The sequence below is a fragment of the Solanum pennellii genome, chromosome 11 (assembly GCF_001406875.1).
Source record: "Solanum pennellii chromosome 11, SPENNV200".
NCBI lineage: Eukaryota > Viridiplantae > Streptophyta > Magnoliopsida > Solanales > Solanaceae > Solanum > Solanum pennellii.
In genome coordinates this window covers 59,981,015-59,994,656 of record NC_028647.1, presented here as the reverse complement: position 1 = coordinate 59,994,656, position 13,642 = coordinate 59,981,015, and the positions used below count along the sequence as shown (strand labels likewise).

The window sequence follows — 13,642 nt, the reverse complement described above, 5'->3', positions numbered from 1 at the left end:
CTTCCTTCTATTAATTTGTGCATATATGTGGAGTTTTATAGATTTGAACATTTTAATATTAAAATATAATGATTTGAAAACTTTAATTATTCATTTTACTTTCTAATTTGTTACATATTTAAGAATTACATAAAAAAGAAATTTAAAAGCGCAATGTAATAATTTAAGATATTTTTAGAAAAACATAGTTAAAAAACATAATGAAATTTGGTTGACTCCCTTATTTTTATCGAAACAAAAAAAAGTTACATATATTGTTTGAAAATTATGTAAGAACTAAAAAGTACTATGAATCACAGTAAAATGACAACTAAAAATATGTGAGAATCATATAAGAAATTACGTTGACTTTCCTAAAATCACATAAAATAAAACAGATAACATATATTTTTCGAAAATGATACAAAAGGTACATAAATTAACAATTTAAAATATTTTTTTTAAAAACACATATAAAAAATTTAGTTCACTTTTTCAAATTTCATTTGTGCCACATAAATTAAAAGAAAAAAACTAACATACGTTGGACCTGCGCTGGCACGAGCACCATATATATATATATATATATATATATATATATTTTCACGGGTGGCAACTAATTCATCATGGAGTGGTTAGAACTTAAAAGAGAAATTTTGAAATGAGACTACTAAAGTATAAATTATAAAGTATTATAAAGTTTTATATATATATATATATATCTTGAGTAGGTTTGATAGAACATATTCATGCTTTGTTTGTGTCTTCTTGTACCTTATTCCACCATTTAATTTATAGACTTGCATGAATATGAATTATTTTCCACCATTTAATTTATAGACTTGCATGAATATGAATTATTATTAAACTTATGGTCTAATTGACCATATAGAGTTAATTTTATTTTATCTCAGAAAGTTATTTAATTTTAATTAGTTAGTTTCCTTAATTATCTTAGTCGAAAAATACTATTCTCAATACCTATTTAATTATGTGACATCTATAAGTTTTTTAAAAAATCGATAAGTTAATATTTAGATTCATTTAGGATTCAACTTATCTTAAACCTGACTTAATTCTTAACCATGAAAGCTGATAAGGATACAAAGTTGAGTGGTTTGGATGATCAATTATGTAAATTGATTGGTCATTTAAATATTGATTTTTTAATTTTTTATCCAATGTCTGATACTCATATTAAAATTTAATTAATCTGCATTTTCGTATCATATGACTCATTTTAATGACGGTATGTTAAATTATTTTTTTCTTTATTGCAACAAAATCATAAAAGGGTATCACTACACGGGCATAAAATCATAAAAGGTAATATATATCTGAAAATTATTATTAGATAGATAAGAATACAATTATATTATGGTTAAGACTTGTATTTATTTTTCATCCCTTTATTACTCTTGTCTGGTCCCACAAATTATAATTAATATCCCAAATATTAGCATTAGATGAGGATTGTGATAGAAGAAGACCAAAAAGTCATCTTTCACTAACTCTAATAAATAAAAAACAATTATTTTTTTGTCTTTGAACAACATTAGAGTCCAAGAAAGAAGCAACAAATATCCTAATATATACATAATATTCTTGTGGTTGGTCCACATATGACTATTTTTTAATCACAATATTTTGAATGCTAGATTTTAAGCTTAGTCTATAGTTAGGGACATGAATTGGTATATTTTCTATGTTTATTTAACTTTGAAGATTATTTTAGAACTCAAAAATTAAATATTAGTAGTGCTTGTGACTTTAAGGCAATCCTTAAATTAAGGAGCAAAATAATAAGCACTCAAAACTCCTTTAGTTTACTTCTTAAAGAGCAAATTCAAAACTTTCTCAATTTGCCTTTTGTCTAAACTACAATTCTCTACCCTATGGATTTTTCATCTCCACCTTCAACTTCTCCCTATGTGACAGCACCAACAAGTCCAACTTCTCACATGGTGCACTATTACCATAGTGCCCCGGCTAGCCCGGGTAAAAGGGTTGATGAGGGTGGCGATTGTGGGTTGATCCAGAATGATTTTGAATTTGAAACAAGCAAAAAGTTTGATACAAGTTGTGTGGAGTTTGAGACATGTCATGAGAACTTTGACCAATCGTGGGACGAGAAAAGGAGAGAGAGAGGTGGCTCACTCCCCGAGATGGCATTTGCGGATGAACTTTTCTCTAACGGTCATGTCATGCCCCTTAAACTACCACCAAGGCTCCAATGTGAAGGCGAAGTCAAGTTATATACTAGTCAACGATCGATTACTTGCTCAACTATCTCTCCTAGTGCTATGGTTAAGTCCTCGTTTGCTCGACGAGACGTTGATCCTTTTGTTGTTGCCATGCAAAAGGTGATGAAGGAAGATAATAGGGGGAGGTATAGCACTCCAAATAATCACCATAGGCGCACAAGGTCACATTCACCATTTAGAACACAAAACTTGGAATGGACTATTGAGGAGATGAGAAAAGAAATTGTTTCCATGTCACCAATTCAACCTTCAAGCCCAAATACAAGAGAGCCCATAGAGTCTAAGGCCAAAGGAGCATCATATGGAAGATGGGTTCTAAACCATTCTATGACTATTGGGCCAACCTCAAAAGAATCCAAGAACCCCAAGAACTTGCTTTTTGGAACAAAAGAGCCAAAGCTCAAGTCCAACAAGGCCACTTCAAATGGTGTTGCCCAAAAAACAAATGAAGGGAATGTGTTTGTGCAAACCAAAATACAAAAATTTAAAGGAATGCTAGTGAGATATGCAACATTTGGAAAAGAGAACAATGAAGGAAATATGATAAATCCAATTTCAGCATTATGGAAGCCTAATTACTTCAAGAAGTTGAGTTTCAAGTTCAAGGGGAATAAAAAGGTAAATGGAGGGGAGTCAAAGTTGGTGATTGTGAAGTACAAACCAGCACTTTGTTTGGGTTATGGACTTGAAAGTCCTAGATAAATGTAGTAAGCTTAAATAAAGAGATAATCTATCAATAGCGTTTATGGTTCTTTATTTTTTTTTTCTGAAATGTAAACATGAAAAACTCCTTAAACAGTGTCGTCCTTGTGCAAGGATCATGCTAATCTTCTCTGTATCGTTCCAATTTTATCAGACAATATTTGTGATAGGATTTTTCATTTGAAAGGGGATGTGTAGTTTATGTTCCATATTTGTGACATTTTAACTTCAATGAGAAGTTTTTTTGTTTCATCATTTTAATATATCTAACAACAAATGAAACATAACAAAGATAGTTTTAGACCCAAAAATTTGCTAAAGGGTGCAAACTCCACAAATAGAAAACAAAAATTCTATCCTTTTATTAATCAAAAGAAAAATAAGTTTTTACAGTTGTAGTTATATTAGAACATAAACTTAATAAGTATTCCAATAACCAAGCTTCTTTCCTTTCATTGATCAACAGAAACTATTAAAGGTGGATCAACAATCTAATTCCTTAGTACAAGAAGTTAACTAGAGCTTTAATAGATTTTACTAAACAAATCGATCTGTAAACGTGGTAATCATTTTACAAACAAGTAGGATCAGTGTCGAAATAACTCCCCCACTGATCACAAAACAATAGAAGTCGAAGTGGTATACTGAAAATGGCTTACTTCCAAGTTCAGGTGTTAACTTCCTCACATTCTGAAGGAACAAATGAGGTTTTTGCCAACAATGGTGAGCTTGCAACTTACTCCAAGACATCAGATGGCCACAGGCGTCTCCACATAGAAATATCTTCATTGCTATGAAGTTTCCGGATTCCTCCATAAAATCCATCAGCCTCATTCCCTTCCTCGCGATGATCTTTCCTATCAATGTGTGTTGTCCTCCACCGCGATCCATGAGTATACTGGTTGAACTCTAGCACTACAGTATCTGCAAGCACCACCTTGAGGATTAGAAACCATGACAAAAAACTACGATGTAACAGCTTTGGAGTTGCAAAGTGTAAAGAATTTGTGTTGCCAATGCATCAAAAGACATATGGCATAAGATTTCGAGTAGTCAATTCATTTTTCCTTGGAACAGTAGATATCTACTAGACTTTCTGTTATTGCTTCATTCCCCTGACCCTTCTTCCTTTACAATGTTAGAAAAGTAGATCTGTGTAAACTTACATGAAAATTCAACAAATTAACAAATGAAGGGCTTAGATTGAATTGGATATCGACGATTCACATAGCCAACTTAAAAATGAAGATAGTTTATTGATTAAATTAAGGCTTGAGGACTATTACCAAGTGATTGATTGATTCTCTGAAATGATTAAAGGTGGTGTTCAAAGTGAATATATGCCTAGTCACACCAAACTACCATCTCAATCAGAATGCCGTATTTTGCTTTGATACCTTTACCAAAAGATGAGTTTGAAATCTATATAACATGAAATGAGGTGTGGATATGGGGTCCAGAAGTTAATTATGTAAGAAATTGACGAACTCCACAAAAAAATGAGAACTGGTGAGGAAAAGATAGGGAAAAAAAAGTTGCTAAGGTAGAGCTCTTAGAGTCCAACTTAAAGTTAAAGGTAGTTGTTTAGTTAAACCATGGGCCTTTTTTTTCCACTATTCCTACCGGATATCAAAACAAACCATAACGATTCTTTCTAGTCATGAGTTCCCCTATGACATAAGGGAAGAGATGTGAAGTTGTTACTAATAGTGAAACTTCACAAGGTTTGTAAGACTATGAAATTGAAAATCTTGGACAATCAATCTATATATATTAATATAAGAGGGATCACTAATGCAGCTCCATAAGGAAGGATCATAGGCTGAGAAAATTACAAGTCTCTTTCAGATTTTGCTTATATTATTAAATATGCTCCACTGAAACAGCACTTATGACCATGTTTGAAGAAAAAATGACAAAATGAATACGACTTGTCTTGTGTGACAAAAGATGAGCCCACATGCAAAGTGATGGGAGTCCAAGAGGGGCCTTTACTAAAGAAAAAGTCTATTTTGTGATAATGATGAATTGACAATTTAACTAGAATCAAAATTCACAGCTAAGATGTCTTCTCATCCTACATATATGTGTGAAAATCTTGAATGCACAACTAGGGAACTCAACTACAAGAATATGTTTATTGTAGTCATTAATCGGGACCACAAATGAGACCTATGATCTTGATACTGATGGGACTGATGTTTGTGTTTCTTGTATTTTGGTCCGTTGAGTAATTGACTTAGCAGTGTATAAGGCGAAATCTTTGAATTTAGCCCGTTTAAGAAGGCAATCAACAGATAACTGGTAAGTAAAGTTACGGCTGGATTTATCCAAATGACTTGGTGTAAAAGTATACAGATGAAAAACATAGTAGCTATGGATGTGAAAGGGGAAATAACTCACCACTTTCATGACAACGACAGTAATACTCATTTCCATCACACGTTTCCAAGTGGCCTACAACACCATACCACCAGCCTGCAAAATATGCCACAAAAATTCAAAGATTGGAAAAACCAAAGGTAGATTTGTCAATATCATCAAAACACCAATCAAAGTTCGTCACCTTTCCTAGAAAGAAATTGACAGTGGAATCGAATCAAAAAATAGGATGTCAAGTTTCTGCTAACCATGATTAAACTTTCTACCAAACAAGAAAGACTGGCCACCTTCTATCTTTTAAAAAAATGATAACTGCTCATAGGCACTCCCAACATGTACTATTGAAAATATATTCAAAAATTTATCAATAAAAAGTTGTGGTCAATTAAGGCAGGTTTAAAATTTCAACACGTTTTGGGAGATCAAGTAAACAAGGACCTTTTGATGAAAAAAAAAAAAAGAGTAGTCCCCTTTCCTGTTTGTAACACATCATCCACAAGAACACAACTAAAGAATCTTAGAGTATTACCTAACTTCACCAAGTAACTTAGGAAGGAAGAGGAAAGGCAGTAAAGGAAATACAACAACAACATAATCCCGCAAGTGTGGTTTCGGGAGGGTAGAATAGAGTGTACGCAAACAGTCCCGACCTTGGGAGGTAGAGACTGCTTTTGATAGACCCTCAGCTCAACAGAGTGATAAAAATATATATACTTGTTGCAAAACTAATGAAAATGCAAAAATGTTTGAATGGTTCATAGAGGAACAAACCATAAGGGAACTCTTTGTTTCTTCTCCATTGAATCTCAATGTGATCACCAGGGCATAATTCAGTCAAGCAATCAGAGATATAAAGATCATGTGGAGAGGTATCAAGAGGAGGAACTCTTAATCTATCCCATGTTACACCTGTCTCTATTGCCATTGCCCTCCTTCCATGTGGAGGATATCTGCAAGCAAATAAGAGAAACAAACTGATTTCACCTAATTCATCAACGATATATATATGACAAGAAGATAGCATTTCTTGATCCCTTTTTAGTTCCATGTGTAGTTTTTTGCTGATGACAAGTAGACTTACAACGGAAAATTCTGAATATATATTCCCAATTACCTGGCCTGGAAAGTGTCGGTTCTTCGACTATAGCTAAGCTCAGCATCATAGCAAGACAGCATAAAACCAACATGCCCATTCTGCAGTTGGAAACAGAGAAAACAATCTTAGTGATTACATTTCACTCACACAAAAAAGGTAAAAACTATTCAAGCTGAAGATTTAAAATCAAGAAAACCAACGATACCTCGCGATTGTAGACTTGAGCAGGGAACCAAAACTTGCCAGATTCAAGAGCAAGATACATAGACATGATTGAATCAATAACTGGGGGATCCTTTTTCTTGAAACTAGTGCTAGGATTAGATCTAACGATTGAAATAGGCCAAAACTGGGAGAGGTAAGTCATTAAACCTCTTTCTTTAGCCTGATTAAAGAAACTTGAATCCTTTCTTGAAGAAATATGCCACAACCACTCTCTATGAGCAGCAGGACCAAGAACTCTACCCCATTTTTCTTTCATATGCTTTTCCCAAAGATATTTACTTGTGCATTTCTCCCTCAAAGAACTACAAACACTTGCCATACTACAAAGTCCCTCAGGTGGGAGCCTCTCAAGAATACATTCCAAAACCAATTCAGGCAAATCCAACACAGACATTTCAGAATTTGCCTCAACATTCTCTACTCTATAACTGAAACTCTTCCTCCTCAGTGTCATCACATTCGAGGACATTAAAGATTCTAAAAATCCTTTCTTGAAAGGGTTCAAAATCAAGAAATCATTCCAAAACCATATTGATAACAATCTCACCTCAGAACTACTCCATAAGGGAAGTGGCTTAAGGGAAAGAGACTTACAAAGGAAAGTAATGAAAGTAAAGCAAGTTATCAATAAGAAAAGCATTTGCTAAAGTTGAAAAAAAAGTTAATCAATTTAAGCATAAATCATGTGGGGAAAAAGATCAAAAGTTAGGTGACCAATTATATGTTAAAAGCAAGGTTAGTAAAATAAGTAGAAACTCAACTCATTTGTTTTACTCTTTCTCCTGTAACAATTATATAAAACTAAACTAATACCCCCACCTCCCTTTCCTCAACAAAATACAAATATTATACTTCTATTAGCTTGACGAAGCCCACCAAAACAAACTGTGGGCCTCGCCAAAACTCCAACAAGACTGACTAAACAAACTCTATAACTATATACCCTTGTAAGGAAAATGGAAACAATGGATAATTGTGTTCACATAAATAGCAAATGGGGAAAATGGAAGATTACCCTCTATTTATGTGCATACAAACAGAAGGGTTGTTCTAAAATGGATATTCCCACATCAAGAATCCATAAGCACATTAAAGAATGGATTTTTTTTTGTACACAGATCTGATATGGGTCTCTGACACCTGGAAAAATCCCTCAATAATGAAAAATGGGGAGATGAGTCCAGATACAAAGACCCCTTTTAATCAAAATACCAACTTTTTGTGCACCAAGCTCTTTTCTTGGAAAAATCAAATCTTGGTATATGAAAGAAAGGGAAAATATGGAGAAGAAGAAAAGGAAGGATGATTGAGAAAGTATATTAAACAAGTGGGGTTGTCCCCTTTTCAATCACCCACCCCTAGATTCTTGTTCATCAAAACAAAAACAAAAAAAAAATGAAATCTTGGAAAAGTGTACTTAGGCCAAGAACCAAGGAGAAATCAAAGGAAAATGAAATGTGTGGTTAATGGTTAAGAAGAGAAGCTCATGGATTGGTTAGTTTTTGTGCTGTTTTGTGGATTTCAATGCAATAACCCCACACCCCACACCTCTAATGGCTGCCACTCACCTCCATAAACAAGTGGGAGGAAATAGCGGCTACACCAGTAAATTCAATTATATGGGTATTCCTTCCTTTCATTCAAATTCATGTGGCAGCCGACAATTTTTGATCGAGTGATAAGTATTTCTCGATATTTAATTAGAGTTCTCAAGTATTAATTCTTTGTTATTTTTATTTTTGACTTTTCAATGTGAATTTAGATTTAGTCAGAGTCATTTTTGTTTTAGATTTAGTCAGACTTCAAGAGTTGTCTTTGTTAGGGAGACTTTATCCTCAATGCAAATTTAGATTTAGTCCGATTCAAATATGAATATCAAACTCCGAGTGTAAAATCAAATAAAAAAATCACGTGCCATATTTTTTTTAAATATATTTTTAGAAAAATGTCACTTTTGTATAATAAGAATAATATATAGTTATGTAAATATTTAATTTTTTTTTTACTTTTCAAACTCAAACACAAATCAAATGATATTTCATAAATTGAGATAATAATATGCATTATTCTAGCTATAATATAGTAGCATAGTAATATTATTGATAAATAATTGAAAGGTAAAAGAGTTTAGCAACTACCAAAGCCAATCATGAATTTGTTTTCCTTTTTTGGGGTTATTTGTTAATGCAAGGAAGCATATACTAGTTGGTAACAAAAATAGAAAGAAAAAAAAAAACTTAGCTAGTAGCTTCTATATCTTCTCTATGTACTTTCAACTTTATCTTAGATTTTGTATCAAATCTCAATACTAAAAATCATTGTAATAATAATCTACAAGGGAGCTAATAGTAGAGGTTGGCTTTTATAAGTTGTTCATAACAATTAAATAGACATCTCTATTTGATATAGGTGTGCTAATGGACACCTAAATTAATAAACCTTATGCATGAGCTATAATCACTAGTTACATGTCAAATGATTAATAATTTTTAAAAAATTAAGTTTTTATATACATTTCTAAAATTATAACATCTTTTAACCACATCGTCGAATCCACAAGCCGTACACAAACCTACATCTACCTGCAAAGATAAGAAGATATATTGAAATCATATCCTTATACGATTTAAAAAAGGCTTACACGTGATGTTCATTTGTCATGATTCAAATTGTCGTGACTGACAACCACATCAATTCTTCAATAGGCAAATCAACACTTAACAACTTAGTCCATACAATCATCTAGCAGTTTTAGCCAAAATAGTAAGAAAACAACATGATTAAGTCTACATCTTAAATAAATAAATAGATAATAAATATGAAAGTCTAACTATTACAACTTTAGATATTGTACTAAATAAAATATTTAACAAACAAGTCAAACCTACCTTTTATGCCAAACACTACACGTACCCCACTCTAAGGTTTCATTCCAAGACCTTGGCCACCTTAACTCTAGCCTTTTTTACCAGAAATATTCTAAATCACTTTAAAAGATACACTAGATATATTTCATATAAGTTACACTAGTGAAATTAATATTGAATACACTAATGAAATTGATCATATCAGATACAATGGATGAAACTGATTTTGGATATGCAGATATATGAAAAATATACTAGATACATAGACACAAAAAATTGTGAAATTTAGATATATTTTGAAATATATATATATATAAGTAGTGAACGAGAAAGGAAAAAAGGCGAGCGAGAGAGGAGAAAAACAAATACATTCACTAGAATAGTGTGTAGTCTAATAAGATATGTAATTTTTAAAATTATCAATGTGTTGAGTAATTAGCAATTATACTAATGTACTTTATGAAAGTTGATGGGATCGAGGAGGAGAAAAAAATGTCCCAAGAACGATATTTGCACATTTGTAACTTCTCTAAGTAAACCAAAAAAAAAAGTCAAAAGGAAACTAACTATCCAATCCATAAACCAATAAAAAGAAAAAAGTCAAAAGGGAACTAATTATCCAATCCATATACCAAAGGGTCAAAAGGAAACTAACATTCTAATCCATCAAATTTCTTACTCTCCAATTAAAAAAACAACATAACAAAAACTAATGAGTCAAAGTCAACTTCTTTTCTAAAGGGGAAAAATAGAAGAATTGGAAACATCTTCTTTACCTACAACGGTTGTGATTGAGTGGTAAGAATTCCTTCATCTTTAATCAGGAGGTGTCCAGTTCGAGCCCCATACGAAATCGGCTTTGTAAGAAAATGTTTTACCCCTCAATATGGGACTTTCCGACGCAAATCCGAATTTAGTCCGACTTTTCTGTCAATCTCACTCACCTCTTGACCATCGAAGGAACGATCAAGAAAGTATTGAGATCCAAGGAGTTGTTGACTATTAATTGATGATGTCAGTGTACTCCCCCACATGTAGGGCATGAAGGTGTATATGACATTTAAATGGTCAATGGTTCGTTACTGATTTTAAATCAAAAGATAGAAATAATTACATTTGTTTTAAGATTGTAATCATACCAACGGAGGTTCTTGATCGAATGCTAAACCAAAAAAAAAAAAACAAGAAATCATCTTCTCTAATTTTCATCTATTAAGTATTAATATCAAATGAAATATGATCTAATTCACATTTCTATTTGGTAAATGTAATAACCCTAATGAACAAGGTTGTTATAATGTAAAATATCAGTAAGTAATTTGAGATAAGTTTATTTTAATAGTTGTTTTAGTTCTTTTTATGTTCATTAAAAAAAATATAAGATATAGTTTACTGAGTCACCCCTTTTTGTAATAAAGGTAAAATATTTTTTCTTCTTAAATAAAGGGCATACTCGTTTAATGTGAAAGGTATAATTGAAACCAATTGTCAACTTTAGTCTTGAATTTCTAAAAGCAAAAGGGTTAAAAATGTTCTTAAACTATGTGAAAGGAAAAAAAATGTACTCTATTTATAGTTTAGCTCAAAAATAGTTTTACATCATTACTTTGGTTTTAAAATGTCCTTAAACTATGAGAAAGGAACAAAAATGTCCCTCATTTGTAGTTTGGTCCAAAAATACTCTTGACATCAATACTTTGGTCCAAAAATACCCTTATTGTTATTTAATGGGTCAAAAAAATTCATTTTTCAAATAAATATATTATTATTTTCTGTTTGACACACTTTTTTCAGTTAATATATTTTTTTAAAAAAATTGAAAATATTTATCTTACTTTAATTCACAAAAAAAATAATGAAAATATTTTTTATTTTATCATCAGTATTTTTTATCATTATTTAAATATAAATTAATGATAGATATACTATGATCTTTTATATATGCCATATATTACATATCGAAAGGATACATGAAATTATTCTATTTTAATTGATTAAATGAGATCAAGAAGAAAAAAAATATTTCCTACAAATTTATTTGCTAAAGTGATTTTAGAATAAAGAAAACAAGAATAGTGTTCCTTAATAATATTTTAATTAGGAAGAAAATGCGTTTAAAAAGAAAATAATAATATATTTATTTGGAAAAAAAAGGCATTTTGACCCATTTTGTAACTATGGGGGCATTTATGGATTCAAGTATTGACTGCAATGATATTTTTGAGCTAAAGTATTGACGATAAAAGTATTTTTTAGCCAAACTATAAAAGGAGAACATTTTGGTTCCTTTCACATAGTTTAAAGACATTTTTGATCCTTTTTTCCTTTCTAAAGTGAAAATAATTCGTGAACGAAGTTTAAAGCTAAAATAATAATTAACATGAGACGGAGGAAGTATCAAAGATACTGACAGTTCATTGTTTATCAAAAGATACTTTCACTCTAGTGCAATATTGTTAAGAGAACTTATAAACTGATCTTGTACTATTCTTTCAATATTATAGTTTGTTAAGTTTGTTAGGAAGTTAGTTAACTAAATACAAGTTAGTTAAATAAAGTAGTTAGACTAAGTATCTTTAGTGTTTTTACTTAAATGTAATTGTATATATAGGTATGAAAACTCATATGTACAGATACAGAAATACAATTCTTCTTCTTCATCATTCTCTCGTCTCCTTCATCTTCTTCCTATTCTTCTTGAAGCTCATTGATAGAGCTTCTTCACATGGTATCAGAGCTCTGAAGATTTTGAATCTCTGAGTTAGTTTCTTCATAATCTGAAGACAAGAGTTCTAAGAATCTTGAGTTGAAGATCGAGTATCTGTCTAATTCGAAAACTGTTAGCTGTTGAAATTGATCAAATCATGCCTTCAACTGGAGATGGAGCTTCAAGTGAAGTTCAACAACAAATTCCAGTCACAACTGCTGCCAAAATAGATCACAATCATCCTCTCTTTATACATCCTTCAGATACTCAAGGTTCTGTTCTGATTTCAATTCAATTGTTGGGTTCTGAAAATTATTCCTTGTGGAGCAAATCTTTGAAACTTGTGTTACTAGGAAAAAACAAGTTAGGATTTCTACTTGGAACATGTAAAAAGGAGATGTATTCTGAATGTTTACATGATGTATGGGATAGATGCAATGCAATTGTTCTTGGATGGATTATGAATACTGTGTCTAAAAGTTTGATTAGTACAGTGATCTATGGATCTGATGCTCATTCAGTGTGGGAAGATCTACGTGAAAGATTTGATAAAGTAAATGCATCTAGGGCCTTTTGTCTTCACAAAGAACTAGTTACTATGTCACAAGGATCTTCTTCTGTGTCAATCTATTTTTCAAGATTGAGAGAGTTATGGGATGAGGCTGAAACTTTGATTCCTTGTCCTTCATGTGCCTGTCCTGAGTCTAAACAATACATTAAACACTTACAATTTCAAAAATTGTGGCAATTTCTGATGGGGCTTAATGAGTCTTATGCTCATGCAAGAAGCCAAGTCTTGATGCAGATTCCAGTCCCAAGTGTAAATCAAGCTTATGCTATGATTGTTAGTGTTGAGAGTCAAAGAATACATGGTGCAGGAAATACATTTTCACCTGCAGAAGCTATATCTGAAACAGCATTGATGAGTAATAGAATGCCTCTTAGTTCTTCTCAGTCTGGACATGGTGGATATTACAACAATAATACAACTTCCTCAGGAACTGGAAGGGGAATTTCTAATTTTCAGAATAATGGATATAGAAATAAGGGGTATGGAGATGGAAGAACTGGTTACTCTGCAGGAAAGTCTCAACTCTATTGTGAATTCTGTCATTATAAAGGGCATACAAAAGAAACTTGTTATAAGCTTCATGGTTATCCAAAGAAAAAAGGAGGAGTATCTTCTTATGCAAATAATGCTGCTTCTGCTGGAAATGAGTCTGGAATGGTAGACTCAACTCCAAGCTCAAATACTAGAACAAATGAATCATCTAATGACACTACTTTAGGACAGGGTGTGTCAATGTTTACTCAAGAACAATACTATGAGATTTTACAGATGCTGAGAAAAGGGAAGAGTAAGGAAGTGGATACAATGGCCAATGTAGCTACTGCAGGTGTATCTGGAACATCAGGTAAT

General features: G+C 31.9%; 2 protein-coding genes and 1 non-coding gene across 3 annotated transcripts; 1 reads left to right on the top strand and 2 right to left on the bottom strand.

Moving 5' to 3' along the window:
* Positions 1-1,819: 1,819 nt before the first annotated feature.
* On the top strand, positions 1,820-3,136 carry LOC107004258. The gene has a single exon (XM_015202488.2). The coding sequence runs from the start codon at positions 1,875-1,877 to the stop codon at positions 2,943-2,945; it is 1,071 nt and encodes a 356-aa protein (XP_015057974.1). The 5' UTR covers positions 1,820-1,874; the 3' UTR covers positions 2,946-3,136.
* On the bottom strand, positions 3,017-3,121 carry LOC114074976. Its single transcript, XR_003575354.1, has one exon. It is a non-coding gene; the product is annotated as a U6 spliceosomal RNA (small nuclear RNA).
* Positions 3,137-3,366: 230 nt separating the features above from the next.
* On the bottom strand, positions 3,367-8,410 carry LOC107004786 (F-box protein At2g26850). The gene is made up of 5 exons (XM_015203136.1): positions 6,629-8,410; positions 6,442-6,521; positions 6,099-6,277; positions 5,349-5,423; positions 3,367-3,869 (listed from the first exon to the last, which is right to left on the bottom strand). Exons 1-5 carry the CDS (start codon positions 7,286-7,288, stop codon positions 3,682-3,684), a joined length of 1,182 nt encoding a protein of 393 aa, XP_015058622.1. The 5' UTR covers positions 7,289-8,410; the 3' UTR covers positions 3,367-3,681.
* Between the last annotated feature and the right edge of the window lie 5,232 nt (positions 8,411-13,642).